The sequence below is a fragment of the Calypte anna genome, chromosome 10, assembly GCF_003957555.1.
Source record: "Calypte anna isolate BGI_N300 chromosome 10, bCalAnn1_v1.p, whole genome shotgun sequence".
In the NCBI taxonomy this organism is placed as follows: domain Eukaryota; kingdom Metazoa; phylum Chordata; class Aves; order Apodiformes; family Trochilidae; genus Calypte; species Calypte anna.
The window spans coordinates 21,953,671-21,973,306 of NC_044256.1; the positions used below are offsets into that span (position 1 = coordinate 21,953,671).

At 50.0% G+C, this 19,636-nt stretch overlaps 2 protein-coding genes across 5 annotated transcripts; one reads left to right on the forward strand and one right to left on the reverse strand.

Moving 5' to 3' along the window:
• The first annotated feature begins 351 nt into the window (after positions 1 to 351).
• Positions 352 to 13,056, forward strand: HCLS1 (hematopoietic cell-specific Lyn substrate 1). Of its 2 annotated transcripts, XM_030457124.1 has the most exons (15): positions 352 to 425; positions 894 to 977; positions 2,610 to 2,683; positions 2,772 to 2,901; positions 3,703 to 3,813; positions 4,437 to 4,491; positions 6,445 to 6,555; positions 6,998 to 7,108; positions 7,414 to 7,469; positions 7,626 to 7,695; positions 7,928 to 8,064; positions 9,435 to 9,744; positions 10,686 to 10,757; positions 11,092 to 12,056; positions 12,859 to 13,056. In XM_030457124.1, the coding sequence occupies exons 2-14, from the start codon at positions 894 to 896 to the stop codon at positions 11,226 to 11,228; spliced, it is 1,458 nt and encodes a 485-aa protein (XP_030312984.1). In that variant the 5' UTR covers positions 352 to 425; the 3' UTR covers positions 11,229 to 12,056; positions 12,859 to 13,056. The 2 variants fall into 2 exon arrangements, with proteins under 2 accessions (XP_030312984.1, XP_030312985.1); XM_030457125.1 differs by lacking the exons at positions 6,998 to 7,108; positions 12,859 to 13,056 and having other exon boundaries at positions 11,092 to 12,130.
• Positions 13,057 to 14,046: 990 nt separating this feature from the next.
• NME6 (NME/NM23 nucleoside diphosphate kinase 6) lies at positions 14,047 to 19,555 on the reverse strand. Of its 3 annotated transcripts, none has more exons than XM_030457126.1 (6): positions 19,454 to 19,555; positions 19,232 to 19,334; positions 19,114 to 19,153; positions 18,277 to 18,437; positions 17,931 to 18,106; positions 14,047 to 14,647 (listed from the first exon to the last, which is right to left on the reverse strand). In XM_030457126.1, exons 1-5 carry the CDS (start codon positions 19,538 to 19,540, stop codon positions 17,940 to 17,942), a joined length of 558 nt encoding a protein of 185 aa, XP_030312986.1. In that variant the 5' UTR covers positions 19,541 to 19,555; the 3' UTR covers positions 14,047 to 14,647; positions 17,931 to 17,939. The 3 variants fall into 3 exon arrangements, with proteins under 3 accessions (XP_030312986.1, XP_030312987.1, XP_030312988.1); XM_030457127.1 differs by lacking the exon at positions 14,047 to 14,647 and adding an exon at positions 17,020 to 17,401; XM_030457128.1 differs by lacking the exon at positions 14,047 to 14,647 and adding an exon at positions 17,653 to 17,673.
• Positions 19,556 to 19,636: the final 81 nt, after the last annotated feature.

A 19,636-nucleotide genomic window follows, 5' to 3' on the forward strand; every position in this document is an offset into this window, starting at 1 on the left:
CATCTGACCTGGCCTTCAACACTTCCAGGGCCAGGGCATCAACTACCTCCCTGGGCAACCTATTCCAGTGTCTTACTACCCTCATGGTGAAGAATTTCTTTCTGATATCTAACCTCAATCTACAGTGGCAGAGGCAGTCCTGGACTTGGTGGTGTATGCTAGGCCTGTGCTGAACAGGAGGGAGGTTAAAGCAGGGAACAGTCTCCCACAGCATGGAAAATCAATGTGTGGTGGAAAAGCAGAAACTGGTACTTGAGTGCTAGAACTCACATTAAAATAAAGTGTGCATTTCAGCTGTGCAGTGAGTGTGCGTGCACCCTGTGGTTGACATTAAAGACCATAGATTGGTCTGGTTAGAAAGAGATCTTAAAGATCAGCCAGTTCCAACCCCGCTGCATGGACAGGGACACCTCCCACCAGACCAGGTTGCTACCAGGGGTTTTTTTGTCGTATTTTTTGTCGTCTTTTTTTCCTTTTCTTTTTCCTTTTCTTCCCTTTTTTCTCCCTCTCTTCTCCCTCTTTTCTCTCCCTCTTTTCCCCCCCCTTTTTCCACCCCCTTTTTCCACCCCCTTTTTCCCCCCCTTTTTCCCCCCCTTTTTCCCCCCCCTTTTTCCCCCTCCTTTTTCCCCCCCTTTTTCCTCCACTTCCCCCCCCCGCTTTCCCCCCCCCGCTTTCCCCCCCCACTTTCCCCCCCACTTTCCCCCCCACATTCCCCCTCCCCTTTTCCCTCCCCCCCCCTCCACCCCCCCAGCTTCCTCCACCCCCCCCTGCTTCCGACCCCCCCCTTCTTTCCCCATTTTTTTCCTTCACTGCTGTGGTCTGATGTGCTCATGGCTGTGGCCAGCAGTGACCACATGTTGGTCTCTGGATGACACCATGTGCTCCTCCTGCAGATGTGGAAAGCAGTTGTGGGACATGACATATCAGTGAAGGTTGAGGCTCCAGGAGATGACTGGGACACAGACCCTGATTTCGTGGTGAGTTCCTGGTGTGGTGATCATAATACTGGTGATGAAGTTGTGAAGGGTTCACTGGGCTTCACCTTGTGAGCTGGGAGAGGGCTCATGGCTCATGCAGCACCACTGGCTGTGGAGGGGCAGCCAGGGCCTACCAACCCCTCTCAGGTACCATCAGGTCATCTGTCTAAGCCCTTTCTGACCCATATCTAGGTCAAATCTCCTACAGAAGTCAGTTTACCCCACACCTAATAACAAGTAATATTACTTGAAGAGTCTAGAATATTTAGTTTCTTTTAAACTTACTCCCTAGCAACTTTGCTGAGTCTTCCCCACTTACTTTTAACTTATGTTAAAAGAAATAGCAAAGACATCTTCTCTTCTCCACATGGTTTGTAACGGTGCAGCACTCCATCACTGCCCTCATTTGTCTCCTTTCCAGATGGAAAAATCCTACTCTATTTATGGTCACCTTGTGCAGATGCAGCTCCATGACTCTACATTGCTTTTTTTTTTTCTGTGCATTCCAGTTCTCTAGGTTAGGTGGTGAAGCAGAAGAGCTCAGCCCATGGAAACCCCACATATTCATACAGTTGCATAATTTTCATTTTCTGTTTAATTCTCTGTTCTTTTCCTCATATATCGCCCAGAATTTGGCTTTTTGGCCAGTTCTGTATTTGCTGCTTTTCTACATAGTTGCACATAATTCCATGTTTCATACTCCTTCCTCAGTGGTAGATTAACCATTGTTGTGCAGATATAATTAGGACGGGTTTTTTTTTCCATATGCTTTATTTATGTGTTTATTTATACTAATCTTTATTTACAATTTTATCACCCGCTGCTTTGGCCTTTGGCATCACAAGATTTTTCAGCACTGATGTCTCCTGTAATTGATTAGCCTAGATGGTCCTTTACTGTCTCCAGACATTGATATCTCATTCTCCATGCCCTTCTTCTAAACCTCCTAGGAACAAAAGTCTTTCTCCTAGTGTCAAGAAGTGACAGCCATGCTTTGCAGACACAGGTCTCCTGAGCTCTGTTGAGGTTTGAATTTCCTTGCCAAGGTGCTTTATTGAGGGGCAGTCTCTTATCTTACACAGAGTCCTATTATTTCAAGTCCTATTATTCAGTCTTGTCTCATTATTTTCGGTAAGAAATTCTAGTTTGGGGTGGAAAAGCAAGTTCCTTTCTCAAAATTCCAAAATATAAATGTTTAAATAATAAAACAAGGCTGTGAAAATTATTTTTTCTTTACATGATTTCTTTTATTTGTGGAAATAATCAAAATAAGTCTGAACAAAGTAAGACTTTGTATTATTATTACTTTTAATTCTATTTTATAAGGTAAGGTTAAAAATACATGTATATATGGGAAAAGGTTTTGCAGATGCCTCAGTTTATCACAAACATGTTCAGACCTCCCAAAAAGCAGACAAAACCAGGGCTGTCCCTACAAAGCTGAGGTGGAACAGTGAAAATTTCACTTCAGACCCCCTCCAGTTTTGTCCTGAACAGTCTGTCTGCCAGTGGCCCCCAGGGAAGGGGATCAAAGCCCATTGGGACCTCCCAGGGGTCAGTCACCCCCTCCCCACTGGTGCCCTGGGAGCCTGAGCTCTGCTCTGGTGCTGAGGGCTGTGGTTGGCTCTGCAGAATGACATCTCTGAGAAGGAACAGCGCTGGGGATCCAAAACTATCCAGGGCTCTGGACACACTGCACACATCGAGTGAGTGGTGCCTGGGGGGGTGAGTGGTGAGGTGGGTCTGTCTGCACAACCCCACCCTGACTTGTCCTGACTCTCGCTGTCTAACCAGCATCCATCAGCTGAGGAGCAAGGTGTCAGAGGAACATGAAGTGATCAAGAAGAAGGAGCTGGAGACTGGCCCCAAGGCTTCCTATGGCTATGGGGGCAAATTTGGCACAGAACGGGACCGCATGGATGAGGTAGGAGTTGTAGAGAGCTTCCCTGGGCCCTAGTGGGAAAGACTTTTTTCATAAAGGAAAGAGCATCCCTGTTCTCTGGCCTGGACTTTGAAGGGAGAGAATGGAGAGCTGACATGGCTGCTCAGGTTCACTTGTGTCTAGTTAGCCCACGATCTGTATTTGTTTGAACCTGTTTGGAGAATTTGTCTACAGCTTCCTTGCAACACTGTTCTACAGGTGCAAAGAAGGGCTTTCTATGGCTTGTGTCAAAGCTGCTCCATACCAAATCAGGTGCCTCCCTACCTGTGCTTGGAGAACTGATGAATAGTAATTCCCTCCTCACATTCTTCATTACAGACCTCTGTCATATCTTCTCAGGATGAAGCCCCTGTTTTTTTGTTCTCATATCAAATCTGGTTTATGTTTTCTGACAATCATCATTGTGTATCTTCCTGTACCTTTCAGAGCTTAATACTTCTCTTTTTCCAAAAACAAGGTGGTAGGATTGCAGCAGATGTGGTCACTATGGGTGAGTGTGACACCAAGGTGAGAAACAGAGACTGGCAGGAGGCCCCAATGGAGCAGCCATGCTCAGACCCCTCTGCTGGAGGGGCCTCCTCTTTTCCAGGCTGAAGAACCCGAACTTCTTCAGACACTCAGGGGTGAGGTAGCATCACCACCCCCATCACGGGCCGTTTGGACCTGTCACCTCCTGTCTGCAAACATCTGGGCAGTGGGGCAGAGCAGCTGTGTGGGGCCTGTGCCCATGCCCACCTGCCAGCCTGACGGCCGGTGCTGCTGTTGTGCTATCTCTCTCCCCAGTGTGCAGTGGGCCATGAGTACGTTGCTGATGTTGGGAAGCACTCCTCTCAGACAGACGCAGCCCAGGGCTTTGGGGGGAAGTATGGAGTTCAGCAGGACCGAGTGGACAAGGTGTGTTGGACAGGGCAGCTGAGATACCTACTTGTGACCTGTGCTCAGTGATTCCCCTGGAGCACTGTCCTGCACTGAGGGGGCTGGTGGGTGCAGGTCCAGGTGTGCCATGCACCATGGTCTCCACTGAAGCACACAGCTCACCTCCTGCCTGCAGGACAATGACTGATGACAAATGGCAGGGCCCTTCTGAAGACAAACTCTCTGGTGCGCATTAACATGTCCCTGTCCAGGCAGCACAGTGTTTGTCTTGGGGTCTGTGGTATTCAGCTGCTCCAAATCCCCAAGCTCTGCCGTGCACAGTGACTGCCATGGGGATGGGGAAAGCAGGATGCCCAGATGTCCAGTAACTGCCCTTGTTACAGTACCTTGCCTGTTGCCAAGGTGTGGGTCAGGACTGTGGCCCTCTGGGTCTTGGGTCTTGCTTGAACCCGTTCCTGGGCACACTGCTGCATGGACATGTGGTGGTGTGAGAGGCTGAGGAGGCCTGGACCACCCAGGAGTGGCCAGGTGTTTGCATGGGTCCTGGGAGCAGGGAGACAGAGAGCAAGGTCCCAGCCTGTCTCCTGAAGGAGGGTAGTTGGCCCTCAGGATAACTGACATTCCTCCCCTTCTTACTCTAGTCAGCACTGGGCTTCGAATACAAGGGTGAAGTGGAGAAACATTCATCCCAGAAAGGTAAGTCCATGGGCAGTTGAGCTTCTGCTCTGGCCCCAGTATCCTGTGCTGCCTGCTGTGGCACTGTCTCCTCTGTTGTCCCCCTCCTGTCACTGGTTTCTGATTCCTGTTCCTAGTCACCCTGGCGGCCCCGTTCCCTGCTGTTCTGTCACCATTCTCTGTTGTATGTTCTGCTTCCCTCTGCCTTTAGCTTTGGTGGAAATTACATCATGGTGGAGCAGAGAAGACACCCCTGTGTAACCCCAGTGGGTGGATGATGCTCCTTTTCCTCTAGAAATCTTCCTCAGCAGCTGCTCTAGGGGAAACCCAAGCACTGTAGGACAGAAGGAGGGATTTCTGGAAGGGCACAATGATGGATATGGAAACAAAAGCCAATATAGCACTCAAACTTTGGCAGAATTCTGGAGGTGCTTCTACCAAACTTTGACACCTACATACAAGCAGCTATATCCATTTTGAGCATTGCATGAACTGAATCTGAAGATATCTTAAATATTCTGCAATCAAGAGAAGGTGAGAGGACAAGGTCTGTTCCTGTTTCAGGTAAATATGAGGAATAGTGCATTGCCAAGAAAAGAACAATTATGTTAGTTTCAGAGAAAATTATAAAAGCATTCCTGGTTGATCTTAAATTGATGAATGAAACAACATGCAGGAGTGCTGCATTAACATAAAAGAGATTGTAGATACAGAAGTTCATTAGGCTGTGTAAAACCACAAAAATCACTTGGGTGAAGTGGAAATGTTAGAAATAGGGCAAGGTGTGTGTATTGTTTTTCCTAAAAATGAGTCCATATAGGAAACTCCAGCAGCTAGGTAGCAGCCATAAAATCTATATTGGCTGAAAAAAGCATCCTAGAAGGTTCATTTCATACTCATCTAACGAGTAAATAATGGCTTAATTGAGATAAGTTTTAAGAAATTTGTAGGACTTAGTTTTGTCCTTAAGTGACTAGGCTTCTATGACACAGAGAGCCGTTCCTGAATACAAAGTATTTTCATGAGTGTTTCTCTAGGTCACAGTCTTCATGTATTTATGAGGCTGGATTTGCTGGAGAAGCCTCAGCTCATACCTGTGAAATGCAGATCTGTAAGAATAGGGTCAGGGAATCCAAGGAGGTAACTGTGATTTACTCCTTCTGGAGGGCAGAATTTGGAAAGAGCTGAAAGGTCTCTGAAAGGAAAGTGGTTGCACAGCCAGCTGCTAGGACAGAGGCTGAAATTTCTTAGAAGACCAGACAGTAATACCCAGCTAGTCCTCAGAGGATGACTGAATGCAGCTGAAGTAGATAGTACACTACTAGTTTAGAAGATGGAAAAAGGTGAGGTGTACAGAAGACGTGCTGTGCCTCTCACAGGGTGGTTGAGTATGCCAGAGACAGTCTTTGGGGGGGGAGCATGGTCCCAGAGATATGGGCTTCAGCCTTCACTGCAGCATCCAAGACCAGTGGTTTCCTTGTAGAAGCTGAGGTTCCACTCCAGCAATGTAAGCCATGCAACAGAAGTTTGCAATTTTTTCTGTACAGATCTTTTTGGAGACTGGCAGACCACAAGTAGAAATCCTTTCCCTGGATATGAGTGAGTTGGGGGATGCTCAGGCTGCCAGTGCTCAAGTCTTGCCTTGGTTTTGTCTCCTGGGGCAGCTGAGCTCCCACTGCATCCCCAGCTGCCCTTGGCATGTGACTTTTCTTCTGCCTGATGTGTTTCTGCCATGACCCATGCTCGCTCTGTGCACCTATTCCCATGGGCCCTCCTCCTCCCTGGCCCTCATGGTGCTCTCAGCCACCCACCTTCCAGTCGATACCCCTTGCTTTTTCTAGTGTTTTCCATCATCCTTGCTGCTCTTTCTCATCCCTAGTGCTCCTCCACCCCACTGCTCCCCATCTTTTCACCTCCTTACCCCCTCCCCTCACCAGAGCCCTGTTCAGGGCAGTGTTTTATTCTCCGCCTCAGATTACTCCAAGGGCTTTGGTGGCCGCTATGGTGTGGAGAGGGACAAGGTGGACAAAGCAGCAGTGGGATTCACCTACAAGAATCAGACAGAGAAGCATGACTCTCAGAAAGGTGAGCTGAGGGAGCCTGGTGAGGAGCATCAGGACTGGAACTTGGGGCTGTAAGGCACCATTCTTTTTTTTTCTTTTTTTTTTTTTTTTGTGACATGCAGCATGAAAAAGAGAAGCTATAGGGCGGAGCTGGGTTCTCACTGCTTTATCCATATGACTGATAGAAAAAGTTCAGGCTAAACAAAGAAGAATAGCATATTTCTATGGGCAGAAGGGTCTCTTGGGCAGTATGTCACTGAAGGAAGGGTGCAGAGGAGGCCCAAGCAGGTGCTAATACAGGTGACATGACCCAAGGAGGAAGCAAAGCTGTGAAGCCACCAATGGGGAAAGCTGGCCCCAGGTCTTTCTCTACATCCTGGGCACAGAAAATTTGCCCCTCTAAGAACAACCTGAGCGTTCCCTCCCTTGTCTGTTCTCTTCCATCTGGATCCTTGTGGCTGAAGACTATTCTGTGGGCTTTGGTGGGAAGTTTGGGGTTCAGAGAGATCACCAGGATAGGAGTGCCTTCGGCTTGGACCATCAGGAAGAAGTTCAGCCCCGTGCATCTCAAACAGGTTGGACAATGCTGAACGAGGCCACATTGCACTCACATGGCATGAGTGGCTTCCTACCCTGGTGCCTTGGCAGCAGGTTTGCCAGGATGCAGCCCTGAGCACGTGTGCACTTTCCTGAAAGGAATGAGAGATCAGTCCTAAGAGCTGCTGCCCAGACCATTTTGCATCTATTATCTCTGTTCAGTTCCACATGTGATGAGATGCAGACACAGCTAGCTCATCTCACTGGTCACAGCATACTGAAGTGGGAGGTACACACAGAATATAAAATATTATTAAATGGCCTCATTTTGTTTTCCATACAGACTATGCCAAGGGGTTTGGAGGTCAATATGGGGTCCAGAAGGGCAGAGTAGATAAGGTAAGACTGCATGCTGCAGCCTGCAGTGGCTTCATGCTAATCACTGCTCCTGGCAGTGCTGCAAGGGACAAGATGTCCAGTCCCTGGACAACCAGCAGGGACCTCAGCACTGGCCTTGCCTAGCAAGCTGGACAAGTTATTTACTTCTTCTTGCAGAGTGCTGCTGGATTTAATGAGATGGCAGCTCCCACATTTTCCAATGAGAAAACAAGACCACCGGAGGCAGGTGAGATAACTGAGTGATAGCCCTGGACTTGCTGGGAAGCTGTAGGCCTTGTGGTCCCTCTGTGGCAGCACACTGGCAGGCGTGTGCTGAGGTAGGAGGTGGATTCAACCTGTGTAGGAGGGCAGGAGAAGGTGACTGAGCTGCAAGTTCCTCTGGGAGAGTTCTGAGGTTCTCCTGGGTACTTGGGGTGGTAGAAGGGACAATTATTGGGTAGTTTTGATCATCTCCACAGGAGCTTCCAGTGGTGCCAGCAGGCTGCGGTCACAATTTGAAAACATGGTGAAGTCAGCAGAGGAGGAGAGCAGAAGGCAGGCAGAAGAGGAGCAGTCAAGGCAGCAGGCTCAGGAGCACCCAGCAGCTTGGCAGAAGGTGAGCCATGTCCATCTTGCCGTGGTATCTTGCCATGGTCTCCCAAGGCCTGTGAAGCAAGCTCTTCCTAAGGAACATGCAGCTCCATGTCCTTCCACCCGATCTCCAGACCTTTCACTCACTTGGTTGTCCTCCCAACCAATGGCAACCCTGTTGCTAACGCAGATTCAGAGAAGGGAACCAAGGTGGGTAAGGGTCTGGAGAACAAGTCCTGTGAGGAGAGGCTGAGGGAATTGGGAATGTTCAGTTTGGAGAAGAGGAGGCTGAGAGGAGACCTCATTGCTCTCTACAGCTCCGTGAAAGGAGGTTGTAGGGAGGTGGGTGCTGGCCTGGGCTCTCAAGTGAACAATGACAGGACCAGAGGAACTGGCCTGAAGTTGCACCAGGGGAGGTTTAGAGCAGATCTGAGGGAGAATTTCTTTACTGAGAGAGCAGTCAGGTGTTGGAATGGGCTGCCCAGGGAGGTGGTGGAGTCACCATCCCTGGAGGGATTTAAAAAGCGTGTAGATGAGGCACTTGAGGACATGCTCTGGTGGGTGACACAGATACTGATACTTGTATTTTATTGGGGGGGATGTTGGTAGCTGGACACAGTGATCTTAGAAGTCTTTCCCAACTGTGACAATTATTCTGTGATTCTATATCTGCATTCAGTGTGCAGATAAGGTGTCACTGACAAAGCACTCCCTGATATTTCCCCCCTTGAGGCCACTTTCTGCAGACCCCCAGTCATGACAGACCTGCTGGTCTCCAGCCCCTAGAGCAGGCTGGAACAGATTGCAGCTGAAGGAAAATTGAGTTGCTCAGCTGGGAACTGGAAGGGACACTGCTCTGGGCCTCATCGAGAGGGACTGAAGGGATTCAGTGACTTGTCTCCAGCAGGAAATCCCACAGACAGAGAAGGACCACACAAAGGCAGCCCCTGCCACTGTGCCCTGAAGCTGAGCCAGACAGAACCATGTCCCAAGGAGATGAGGTGCTGAGGCTGGCTGGGGATGGAACTCTGCTCCACAGACAGCCCTGCAGAAGGATGTGGGGAGCAGCTGCAGCATGGGGCAGGCTTTGGAAGGAGCAACAGGGAATTTTGGGATGGTGATGGTACATGGCTGCACAGCACCTTGCACCATGAGACAGGCTGTGGGAGTGGGTCAGTAGAGTGAAAGGTTCAAACACATGAGCTGTGAGGGTCTTTGCAGCAACCTCAAGTGCCAGCTCATCATGGATCTCGTGGCTGAGGGGTTTTCCCATTGTGCAGAGGGTGTTCTGTTTGAGGCACCTGAGTGGAGTGAGCTCCATTGTGTTGGGTGCTGTGCAGCCTGTAGTGGACCCTTTGCAGTTGACTTTCCTGTCACTTTCTTAATCTGTGGCAGGGGGCAAAACGGGAGGATGAGGAAACACCACCCACCTTGCCACCAAGGCCAGCAGCTCTAGGTGAAGAGCTGTGCAAGATACCCAGCCAGGATCAGCCCATCTACAGTGAAAGTTTGGATGTTGGTGGGGACTATGAGGAGCTGCCAGAGCCTTCTGACTACTGTGACAGTGCCAGTGGAGGTGCTGACTATGAGGAGCTGCCAGCACCCTTGGGAGAGCAGGATGCCATCTATGACAATGGAGGAGATGGAGGTGAGGACTATGAGGACGTCCTTCCTGTGGACCCCAGCCAGACCCATACCCACCTGAGTGAGTACTGATGGGAGCTTGTGTCTGTCTGCTCAGCTCACTGGTTGCATGGGGCAGACTCCAGAGGACATTTGTACCCTGAAGTCCACCATGATCAGAGTAGCAGCCCACAATCATAGAATCGTTATGTTTGGAAAGGATCTTCAAGATCATGAAATCCAACCACCAGTCCTACACCACCTTAACCACCAAACCCAAAGCATCACATCTACTTGTTTTTTAATACCTCCAGGGATGGCGACTGCCCTACCTCCCTGGGCAACCTGTCCTAATGCTTCGCCACTATCAGTGAAGAAATTTTTCCTAATATCTAATCTGAACCTGCCCTGGTGCAACTTGAACCCATTACTTCTTGTTAATGATGGAGACTTGGTTGCCTCCCATTCCCTTGCCCAGCTGCAAGGTGTGGGACCAGATATATGGGATGCTGGGCCAGGCAGCAAGAATCAGGACCAAAGGGCTGCCCTGGGCTCTGAAGAAACTGGATCTGGAGTGATGCTCTTGGGTGCACTGCTTCCTGGCAAGTGACTGCCATAGCTGCACTGAAGCTTGGGGGTGCCCTCTTAATTCAGGCTGGCTCAAATGGCTAGTGCTCATGAGACCTGATCTGGTGGTGTCTCCTGGATGGGAGGAGTGCAGGGTTGTCTCCCTCCGGGATCTTAAGCAAACTGCATGGACTGCTTGGTGATGTTTCTGTCACAGCTTTGGGATATTTGGAGTGGAAAGTGGAGAGGCTGGAGTTATGTCCAGCCTTTTCTTGGGAGAGGAACATGTTGCATCAGGACGTGGCCTCTGCCTTGCAGAAGAGGAGGGAATTCACACCTTGCTTTGAGCCGTGGTACATGGCTTTGAACCCCTGTTGATGGGGTTCACCCCCAGGCTGGGTCAGATCAATGTACCTGCTTGCAGCCCTTCTCATCTGCCTATCTTTTCTTCTGCAGGGAACATGGACAATGTTTATGAAGTGGAGTGCCATGGTACCTGTGCAGTGGCTCTCTATGATTACCAAGGAGGTGGGTCGGTCCTCCAGGCTGTGGGCAGAATCACTGGGAGCTGGCTGGGGTGGTGTGACAGGGAGATGGTGTCTCACATCATCATTCCAACTTGTTGGTTTAAATTTCTTCCTCTAGAAAGCAGAATGGAGCTGGGAACACAGGAGCTTCATCTAAGATGAAGCTGTGAAGTCTTGCTCCTCTGCTATATTTGGGCTGTTCAATGGGGGTTGGATGAGATAACTCTGAGGGTTATCAGAATGCTTGCTCAGTATTCTCCTTGTGGGGAGGGGTGGGAGGACGGACGTAAGACCAGCTCTCTCTGGGACTATCTTTTCTGAACAATTTTTTGCAGATGGAGATGATGAGATTTCTTTTGATCCTGACGAGACAATCACACACATTGAAATGGTGAATGAAGGCTGGTGGCAGGGGCAGTGCCGGGGCAAAGTGGGCTTCTTCCCAGCAAACTATGTCAGACTTCTGCAATGAAACCAGCATTGTCCAGGATGCTTCCACCCAGACTTTTACCTCTCTCTGCTTCGGCCTTTTATGTGTCTGATGAAGATGTTGTTGTCTTAATTTGGCTAGGCCTGCAGGCAAGGAATACCAAGGAGCAAACTTGCAGTGTGCTTTGCAGTCAGTGCTGAAGGTAGGGCCCGCACCCAGTGCTTGGCTCAGCCTATTCTCTGCTGCTGGGTGGTTTGAGTCCCTGTGCTTAAGTCAGGCAGTAAAATAGTTAGCACCTTTGCAGGACTCACTAGTTAAGAAATATTTGCAGGTAATGGTCTCACCAGTTTAATCAAGGAAGGAGTGAATTATTTGTTAAAGGGTGTGCTAGCTAGAGCCTCCTTATTTGCTATTGTTTTTTTTAATATCCTGGTTATCTGGCACCTTTCTGAAGAATAATTTGCATAAATCAAAGTTCACAAACTCTGTAACTGCAATTGGACAGCAGTATCTGTCACTGATCCATCATGGGGACCCCCACTGCCTGCTGGCCCTTGTAACTGTAATAATAAATTGCTTCTGTTCTGGCCTGACTAAAACTGCACCCTGGTTATTGTGTGTCAACACCTGTCCCCTGTGTGTGTTGTAGGCTGGGTTCTCTGCATAGTGGAAAGGGCCCCTAGCCCTCCCTCACCACAGATGTGAGGAGAAAGCTGAGAAGGTGAGGACAAGAGGAAATTCTTTATTTTATTTATGTTTAAAGCAGCGTTCAGCAATAATCCTGTGACACCCCCCCTTGAACCAGTATACTCCAGACAAGCTGCTTGACATGCCACTGGAGGAATTGGTGGTTCTTTGGGTTCTTCTGTGGTAAGCAAGTTCCACCACATTAGAGATTAAACTGGGACAGGCTGGGGAGCTCAGCAGGAGCACACCCCAGTGCAGAGCCAGCTGCCAGTAGTGGGGGTGCAGAGGGTCCCACTCTGACACCTTTAGAGTCCAGTGGGGCTCACAGGGTGGTTATGGACCATCCTGCACCTGAACAAGGCTGTACTACTGCCTGTTTGATAAAAAAAAAAAAATCATTCTGTCTGCCAGTCACAGGAAAGACACATGGTAATTCATGTCAGAAGTTGTCGATTTTAATGTAATTTTTCTGGAGGATTTTGGTTTGAATTTGTAGTTGGTTGGGTTTGGCTTTTTCTGTTTTTGTTTTTTGGTGGGTTTTTTATTTGGTTTTTTTTTTCATTTTTTTGTGTTTTGTTTTGGTTTTTTCCTCTGAGATAACTTTCCTGATACTTTTTCCTCATACAATTCACCTTTTTTCCTGATGTTCCTTTCCAGGGGCTCTCCAGAATGGGCCTCATTTTGACAGATTCTATTAAGTGGGTCTCTGAACTAGGGATGTTTAAATAATTTTTTGCAGTCAAGAAAGGTGTGCAGCAAGCAGGACTGGCTGAGAGGCTTGGAAGTAGCAAGCCATCCCAACTCATGGCTTACAGATTGATGTTACTCTTCAGGGAAAAAAAATGTGTGTTGTGCACCAGGAAGGGCTGGCCAACTGCTCCCAACAAACTGCTCATTTTTTGAGTCTCCAGTAGGCTTCTTTGGGAACAGACTGGATTTTGCTGTGTATCTCTTGTTAGATGAACTATAGCTGTGCATGTTTTAGCCTCTTCCAGCCCATCTATCCAGCAATGCTGCTTTGGCTGCAGGTGTGAAGAGCAGGCTGAAGTTTGAGGGAGAAGTTTCCTTGTTCCCAGACTGTCCCCTTGGCACCACGAGATTTTCAGTGCCAACTACCTCCCCTTCCTCACCTGGGATACTTCTGTCAGATTTGTCAACAAGGCACCAGTGGACGATTAAAAAGGTCTGAGGCAGTCCTCTGTGCAACAACTTTGAAACTGGTTAAATCTGCTGTAGCCACCAGCAACCCTGAGAAGGCGAAGCAGAGAATGTCTTTGTGCTAATCAGATTTTCCCATCTATGAAATTTTCACAATCCAGGAAAAAAATACAAAGTTGATGAAGTATTAAAAGGAGAAAAAGGTAAATCATTTGAGAGTGGTGCAGCAGTCAGTGTGAAACACCTGATTGACAGTAAGCTTCATGGAAAACCCAAGTTATTGCAACAGGAAACACAGAGCTGAAGCTCCACAGCCATGTGTGATTCTGGTTGTGCCTTCCTCCCCCAACCCCTCTGTTCCTCCCACGCAGCAAATCCACACCAGGTAAATGTCCTACATCTGTGTGACAGGTATGAAACACCCCTGGCCTTCACTGGCAGCTCTGGGGTCCCCATCAGCAGAAGGACACGGAGCTGTTGGAGCCAGTGCAGAGGAGGCCCTGGAGCTGCTGGGAGGGCTGGAGCAGCTCTGCTCTGGAGCCAGGCTGAGAGAGTTGGGGGTGTTGAGGCTGGAGAAGAGAAGGCTGCAATGGGGAGACCTTAGAGCACCTTCCAGTGCCTGAAGGGGCTCCAGGAAAGCTGGGGAGGGACTTGGGACAAGGGCCTGGAGGGATGGGACCCTCCGAGGGGAAAGGGTTTGCAGCTGGGAGAGGGGAGATGGAGAGGAGATCTTGGGCAGGCAGGGAGGGAGGAATTGTTTGGGGTGAGGGTGCTGAGCCCCTGGGTGCCCAGGTTGCCCCCAGAAGCTGTGGCTGCCCCATCCCTGGAGGTGCTGAAGGTTGGATGGGGCTTGGAGCCCCCTGGGCTAGTTGGGAGGAGTCCCTGATCATGGTAGGGGGCATGGACAGCATGGCTTTTAAAGGACCTTCCACCCTTCTCTGAAATCCAGCAGCACGAGGAGGGGACACTCCATGGAAACAGGGGCAAATCAGATTAAAACAGACAAAAATATGTTTGTTTGGTTTGTTTGCTTTTTTAATGGTGTAGGCAACAGATCTTTGAAATGGGCTGCCATGGGAGAAGAGCAGATTCAACACACTAACAAATGAACACTTGGCTCCATTTGCTGGTCATGTTATTTCCTATATCAACACCTTGAACATCAAACTACAGCAAAAATAGACCATGACCATATAACAGAAAATTAAGTCTCCCACCTGAAACCCAAGACAGACCACGCAGGGGCTACTTGGGGACTTGTTAACCAAAATTCAACCAGGCCTTGACAAAACAGAGGTACAGGCAAGAAAAAACACACAACACCTGCACTCACGGGCTTGCTTTGGGTCCAGGGGCAGGACAGCCACAGCCATACCATGCGCAGCTCAAAGCTAGAGGATCCCACGCAGAAACAGTTTCCATCTCTTCATCAGATCCTGATCCCTGTTACTGACATGTCCAGGACATGAACTGCCCCATCAGTCCAATGTCTTTGCATTAGGTTCCCCAGTGACTATCTAGTACTTCTATTAGCCAGATTTCCTCTTTATTTGATCTTCTTCCTTCCAAAATACCACAGCTAAACAAAGCCTGGCTTCTGTATTTTCACAGAACACCTAGGTGTGGGGGGTGGGGGAGGAAGAAAGAAAAAAGAAAGTAGTCATTTACATGAGGTGTTGCTGGAGTCCTCACATTTAAATTGTGCCTGTGCTATTGTCTTCCAGAGAAAAGAAAATAAGATAAATTTTTCAGAAACCTGCCCATATCCTGAACACAAGGAGAGGCCTAGAAGCCAAGGAACTGGTAGGATAAATTCTGTCCACTGACAGGGCTGAAGTGTGTCTGCAGAACACTGCAGCAGAACCTTCGGTTCAGTATGCTCCAGCCTGATATTCAGGTTATCTGGCTTTGGTGCAAATAAACAGAGAGAAGGCATTAAAGCATTAGGATGAGGACAAGGGCCACAACACATCATCTTGTGTCAGACATCACAAACTCAAGCCAAACCAGCATTCAGACAACTCGCTTTTATTATTTTACAACAAGGATGTTTGGAGCTCAAATAAAGCAACTGAGAAATCTTTATGAAAGAGAAAAACAGCAGACCCCAGGCATGACTAAAATTTCTCCAGAATGGTTTGACTGAGGTGTAAGAAAATTAAAAATGGGAGGCTTCAACTTGCTCTGTAAAGACAGATTAGTAGTGACAGGGGCAGCACGAAAAGTGACAAAGAGTACAAGTTACCATTTAAAATTAAAGCCATTGGAAATTACAAAATCAGTGATTCACCACAGGACCCACAGGCATCAGAGGGTATGCAGAACATGTCAAGCATCATCATCATACAAGAAGTTAAAAAACATTTCTTGAACAAGCACCAGGCAGGGGAAAAAGGAAAAAAAAGACTCTTCACAGGAGTCTAAACCAGAGAGCATCTGCTGCCATCTCACGAGATTGTGAGAGATCTGAGATTAAATTATTTTTGGCACTTATCAAGCATTTTAATACTCATCTCCTGATAAAGCTGGCACATTTTTAGGATTGCAAAATAAATACCGTGTCCAGGGAAAGGGGACTTCACAGGTTTGACAAGATCTGCTCAGGTACAGCCTGGGTTGAACAAAAAATGTTAACATGGAAAAAACACCTGGTCCCCACTTGTCAGGGATTTGATAATAGCTTAGTGAAAAGACCACACCATCAGGCCAGTGCTGTCTGTGCCTGGAGTTTCAGAGGGTCAGTTTCCCCAAATACAATAATTGCAAGTGAGTAGGACAAAAAAAACACTTAAAATTAGAAGCATAAACTAGGGATTATCATCTAATAGCTGCCCAGATTAATATCCACACAGGAAAGCATAATGTAAAGGTAAAAAAAAAAAAAAGTAAAGGTTAAAAGAAAAAAAACCTACACATAACTTGAGACTCCAGGAATTGGAAAACATAAACTAAGAGCAGCACTAAAATCCACATGGGGCCTTTTGATCTGTGCCTGGAACAAAACAAGCACTGCATTTTGTCTGGTGCAGTGGCGAGGGGAGAACGTGAACACTGATGAATTTAACCCAGGAGGTTCTAGGCAGCACTTTCCACAATTACACATTTTCCCAACATTTTACAGCATTCTTGACACTTGTCTAAGATTGACATGACACAATAACTGGTAAATTTCAGCTCAACTGACAGCTTTAGTGACCAGTTTGGTCAGGTCAGAGAGGGGAGCCAGCCTAACAAACCTCCTGCTCCAGGCATAGCCCAAAGATACCCTCACCAACACAGCCTGCTTGGGATTATCTGCAAGAAATTCAGGAAAGACAGCAGAGCACCTTAATTAAACACCTAATTAAACTAAATTAAACACCAGAATTGAAAAAATAGCTTGTGGGGGACTATTTTTAAACAGGGGTTAGAAACTCACACAGGACTAGATCTCTAAATGCACCCAGCAGGACAACACAAGTAAGCACTCCAGAACCTTGCAATCCAAGTCCTCATGCACCACCATGAATCAGTTTTATCAGTTCTCTGGATAATTAAATGATTTTGTCCACAAAACACAAAGGCTGTGGAACTTGGTGCTTCAGAGCCCAGTGCCTCTACAGGCAAAGACATCACAGAACCATAATCTGGGTTGGAAGGGACCTCTACAGGTCACCTAGTCCAACCAGGGACACCCTCAACTGGACCAGGTCACTCAGAGCCTTTTAAAGCCCCACCCTGCACACCCCAGGGATGAAGCCTCAAACACCTCCCTGGGCAACCCATTTCATTTTCCCACTACCCTCATGGCAAAGGATTTTTTCCTAACATCCAATCTAAATCTAGTTTTCTCTAATTTAAAACCCTTCCCCCTCGCAGGCTCCCATCCCTCCAGGCCCTTGTCCCAAGTCCCTCCCCAGCTTTCCTGGAGCCCCTTCAGGCACTGGAAGGTGCTCTAAGGTCTCCCCATTGCAGCCTTCTCTTCTCCAGCCTCAACACCCCCAACTCTCTCAGCCTGGCTCCAGAGCAGAGCTGCTCCAGCCCCCTGATCATTGTTGTGGCTCCTCCTCTGTACCCAAGGTCTTTGAGGTGCCAGCGTTTTGTTACAAGTCTCAGTGTCAAGAGCTCCTCACAGAACCCCCCCAGTCATTTTCCAACCAGTTCCTCTGGGGTTTTTGTGATGGTTCTATTCACACGCTGATATTGTGCCCCAGGCACGGAACAGCAGATACTTGGCAGGCACTGGAGCAGTCCATACCCTTCTGAAACCTCCCTGACAACTTGTGCTGCAGGCTGGTCAGGAAACATGGCTCCTGACTGTGTGAATTGTGACCCACAGCTGAGCACACCTCAATTCTCAGCTTGGGACCAGGGGAGCAGGGACAGGGGATCTGCAGAATGACAATCCTTTTGGTTAGAAAATACCTTTCAGGTCACTGAGTATGACAGTTAACCCAGCTCTGCAGAGTCCAGTGCTGACCCAGGTCCCTTAGCACCAGATCTACAGTGTGTAAACCCCTCCAGGGACAGTGATTCAACCACCCCCCAGGGCAGCTGAGGCCAGGGCCTGACAACCCTTTCAGTTAAGAATTTTCTTCTCACATGCAGCAAGTTCCCTGCTTACCACTAGAGGGATTCACATTATTCTTCCCCTCTCGTTTCCCTGAAGGAACAGAGAAGACATTCAGGACCCAAGGCCCACTACCAGCACAGCCAACTAGAACTGGCAGCCCCCTCTCCCCCCAAGCCTCTGCTGAACCCACCTACACCACTCACACCCCAACACAAGGGACACTGCATGGCCAGACCCCCCCTCAAGCTGCAGCTCTGCCCCTTGGGAAGTCAAGAACACCCACACACAGTGCTTCTCCCTCCCCTCATGGGCTGCCCCACCCAGTGGTGCAGCTCAGCACGCCCTACCCGGGGGTCTCAGGTCATCCCCGTGCCCTCCCCCGGGGGCAGGCAGTGCACTCTCTGCGTGGGGTCGTAGTGGACGGGCCCCCGGCGCAGCCTTGGCTCCTCCTGCTGGTACCAGAGCTGCTCGTTGAACTCGGGGAAAAAGAAGGAAATTTCTCTGCTGGCTGAGGCTGCTGAATCTGTCAGAGAGCAGAGGAGAAGGTGAGAGGTGCCAGCTGGGTACCACAGCCCTGTCCCCACCCCAGGGAAAGGGAGCTGTAAGGGGCTGAACACATCTCCCTGGGGGCTTCAGGATGTAAAGCCAGGTCAGACACCACCCCCCTCCCTCAGCTCCCACAGACAGCTCTACCTGAGCCATGAGTGGTGTTCCTGGTGTCAGTGAGGCCATAAGCTCCTCGGATGGAGTCTGGGACACAGTTCCGAGCACGGAACACTTTGGTGGGTCCCATCAGGGCCCTCCAGAGGGGGACAGCATCCTCGTGGGCCAGTATGTAAGCCCACATGGGGCCACTGAGAAAAGACCAGGGAACAGCAGAAGTAGAAAAGGTTAAAAACAGAGCAAAGCTCCTCCATGCTTATCAATCCCAGACTGGTTTGGGTGGGAAAGGACCTTACAGCTCCTCCAGTGCCACCCCTGCCACAATCAGGGACTCCTCCCAACCAGCTCAGGGGGCTCCAAGCCCCATCCAACCTTCAACACCTCCAGGGATGGGGCAGCCACAGCTTCTGGGGGCAACCTGGGCACCCAGGGGCTCAGCACCCTCACCCCACACAATTCCTCCCTCCCTCCCTGCCCAAGATCTCCTCTCCATCTCCCCTCTCCCAGCTGCAAACCCTTCCCCCTCACAGGGTCCCATCCCTCCAGGCCCTTGTCCCAAGTCCCTCCCCAGCTTTCCTGGAGCCCCTTCAGGCACTGGAAGGTGCTCTAAGGTCTCCCCATTGCAGCCTTCTCTTCTCCAGCCTCAACACCCCCAACTCTCTCAGCCTGGCTCCAGAGCAGAGCTGCTCCAGCCCTCCCAGCAGCTCCAGGGCCTCCTCTGCACTGGCTCCAACAGCTCCGTGTCCTTCTGCTGATGGAGACCCCCCATGCCCAGAGCCTCTCCCGGGGGCATACCGCATCTCCCCCTCAGATACATCCACACCACCGCGGGCCCTTCCACCCACAGAGCTGCCGCAGGACGGGTACCTGGCCATGAACTCCACCAGCCGCTGGTAGAAGAAACGCCCTGCGGGAGAGAGAAGCACAGCTCACACCTCCCGGCCCGGCCCTGCCCGCAGCCCCGCCCGCAGCCCCGGCCGCCTACCCGCGTGCTCCCGGTAGAAGCGGCGGCTCTGGTCCCGCCCGCAGCGCAACTCCTTCGCGCGCACGATGAGGAAGCGGTTGCTGAGGATGGTTTCGTGCACGGCCTGAGGGCAGAGGCGGGCGACTGGGCGGGCACGGCGGGGCCGGACCCACCTGCTGGGCCGAACCGGACCCTCGGAACGGGCCGAGCCGCACCGGCCGCTCCCCTCCGCCCTGCCCTCACCTCCAGCACCAGCGGGTGCGCCACGGCGTCCGGTTTCAGCAGCGCCAGCGTCAGCTGCAGCGGCCGAGAAGCGGCAGCGGCCGCCATGCTGCCCGCCCGGCCGGCGGCGTCGCGATGCTGACGTCAGACAGGGCGGAGGCCGCAGCAGTGACGTAAAGAAGGGGAGGGGGGAGCGGCGGGGCA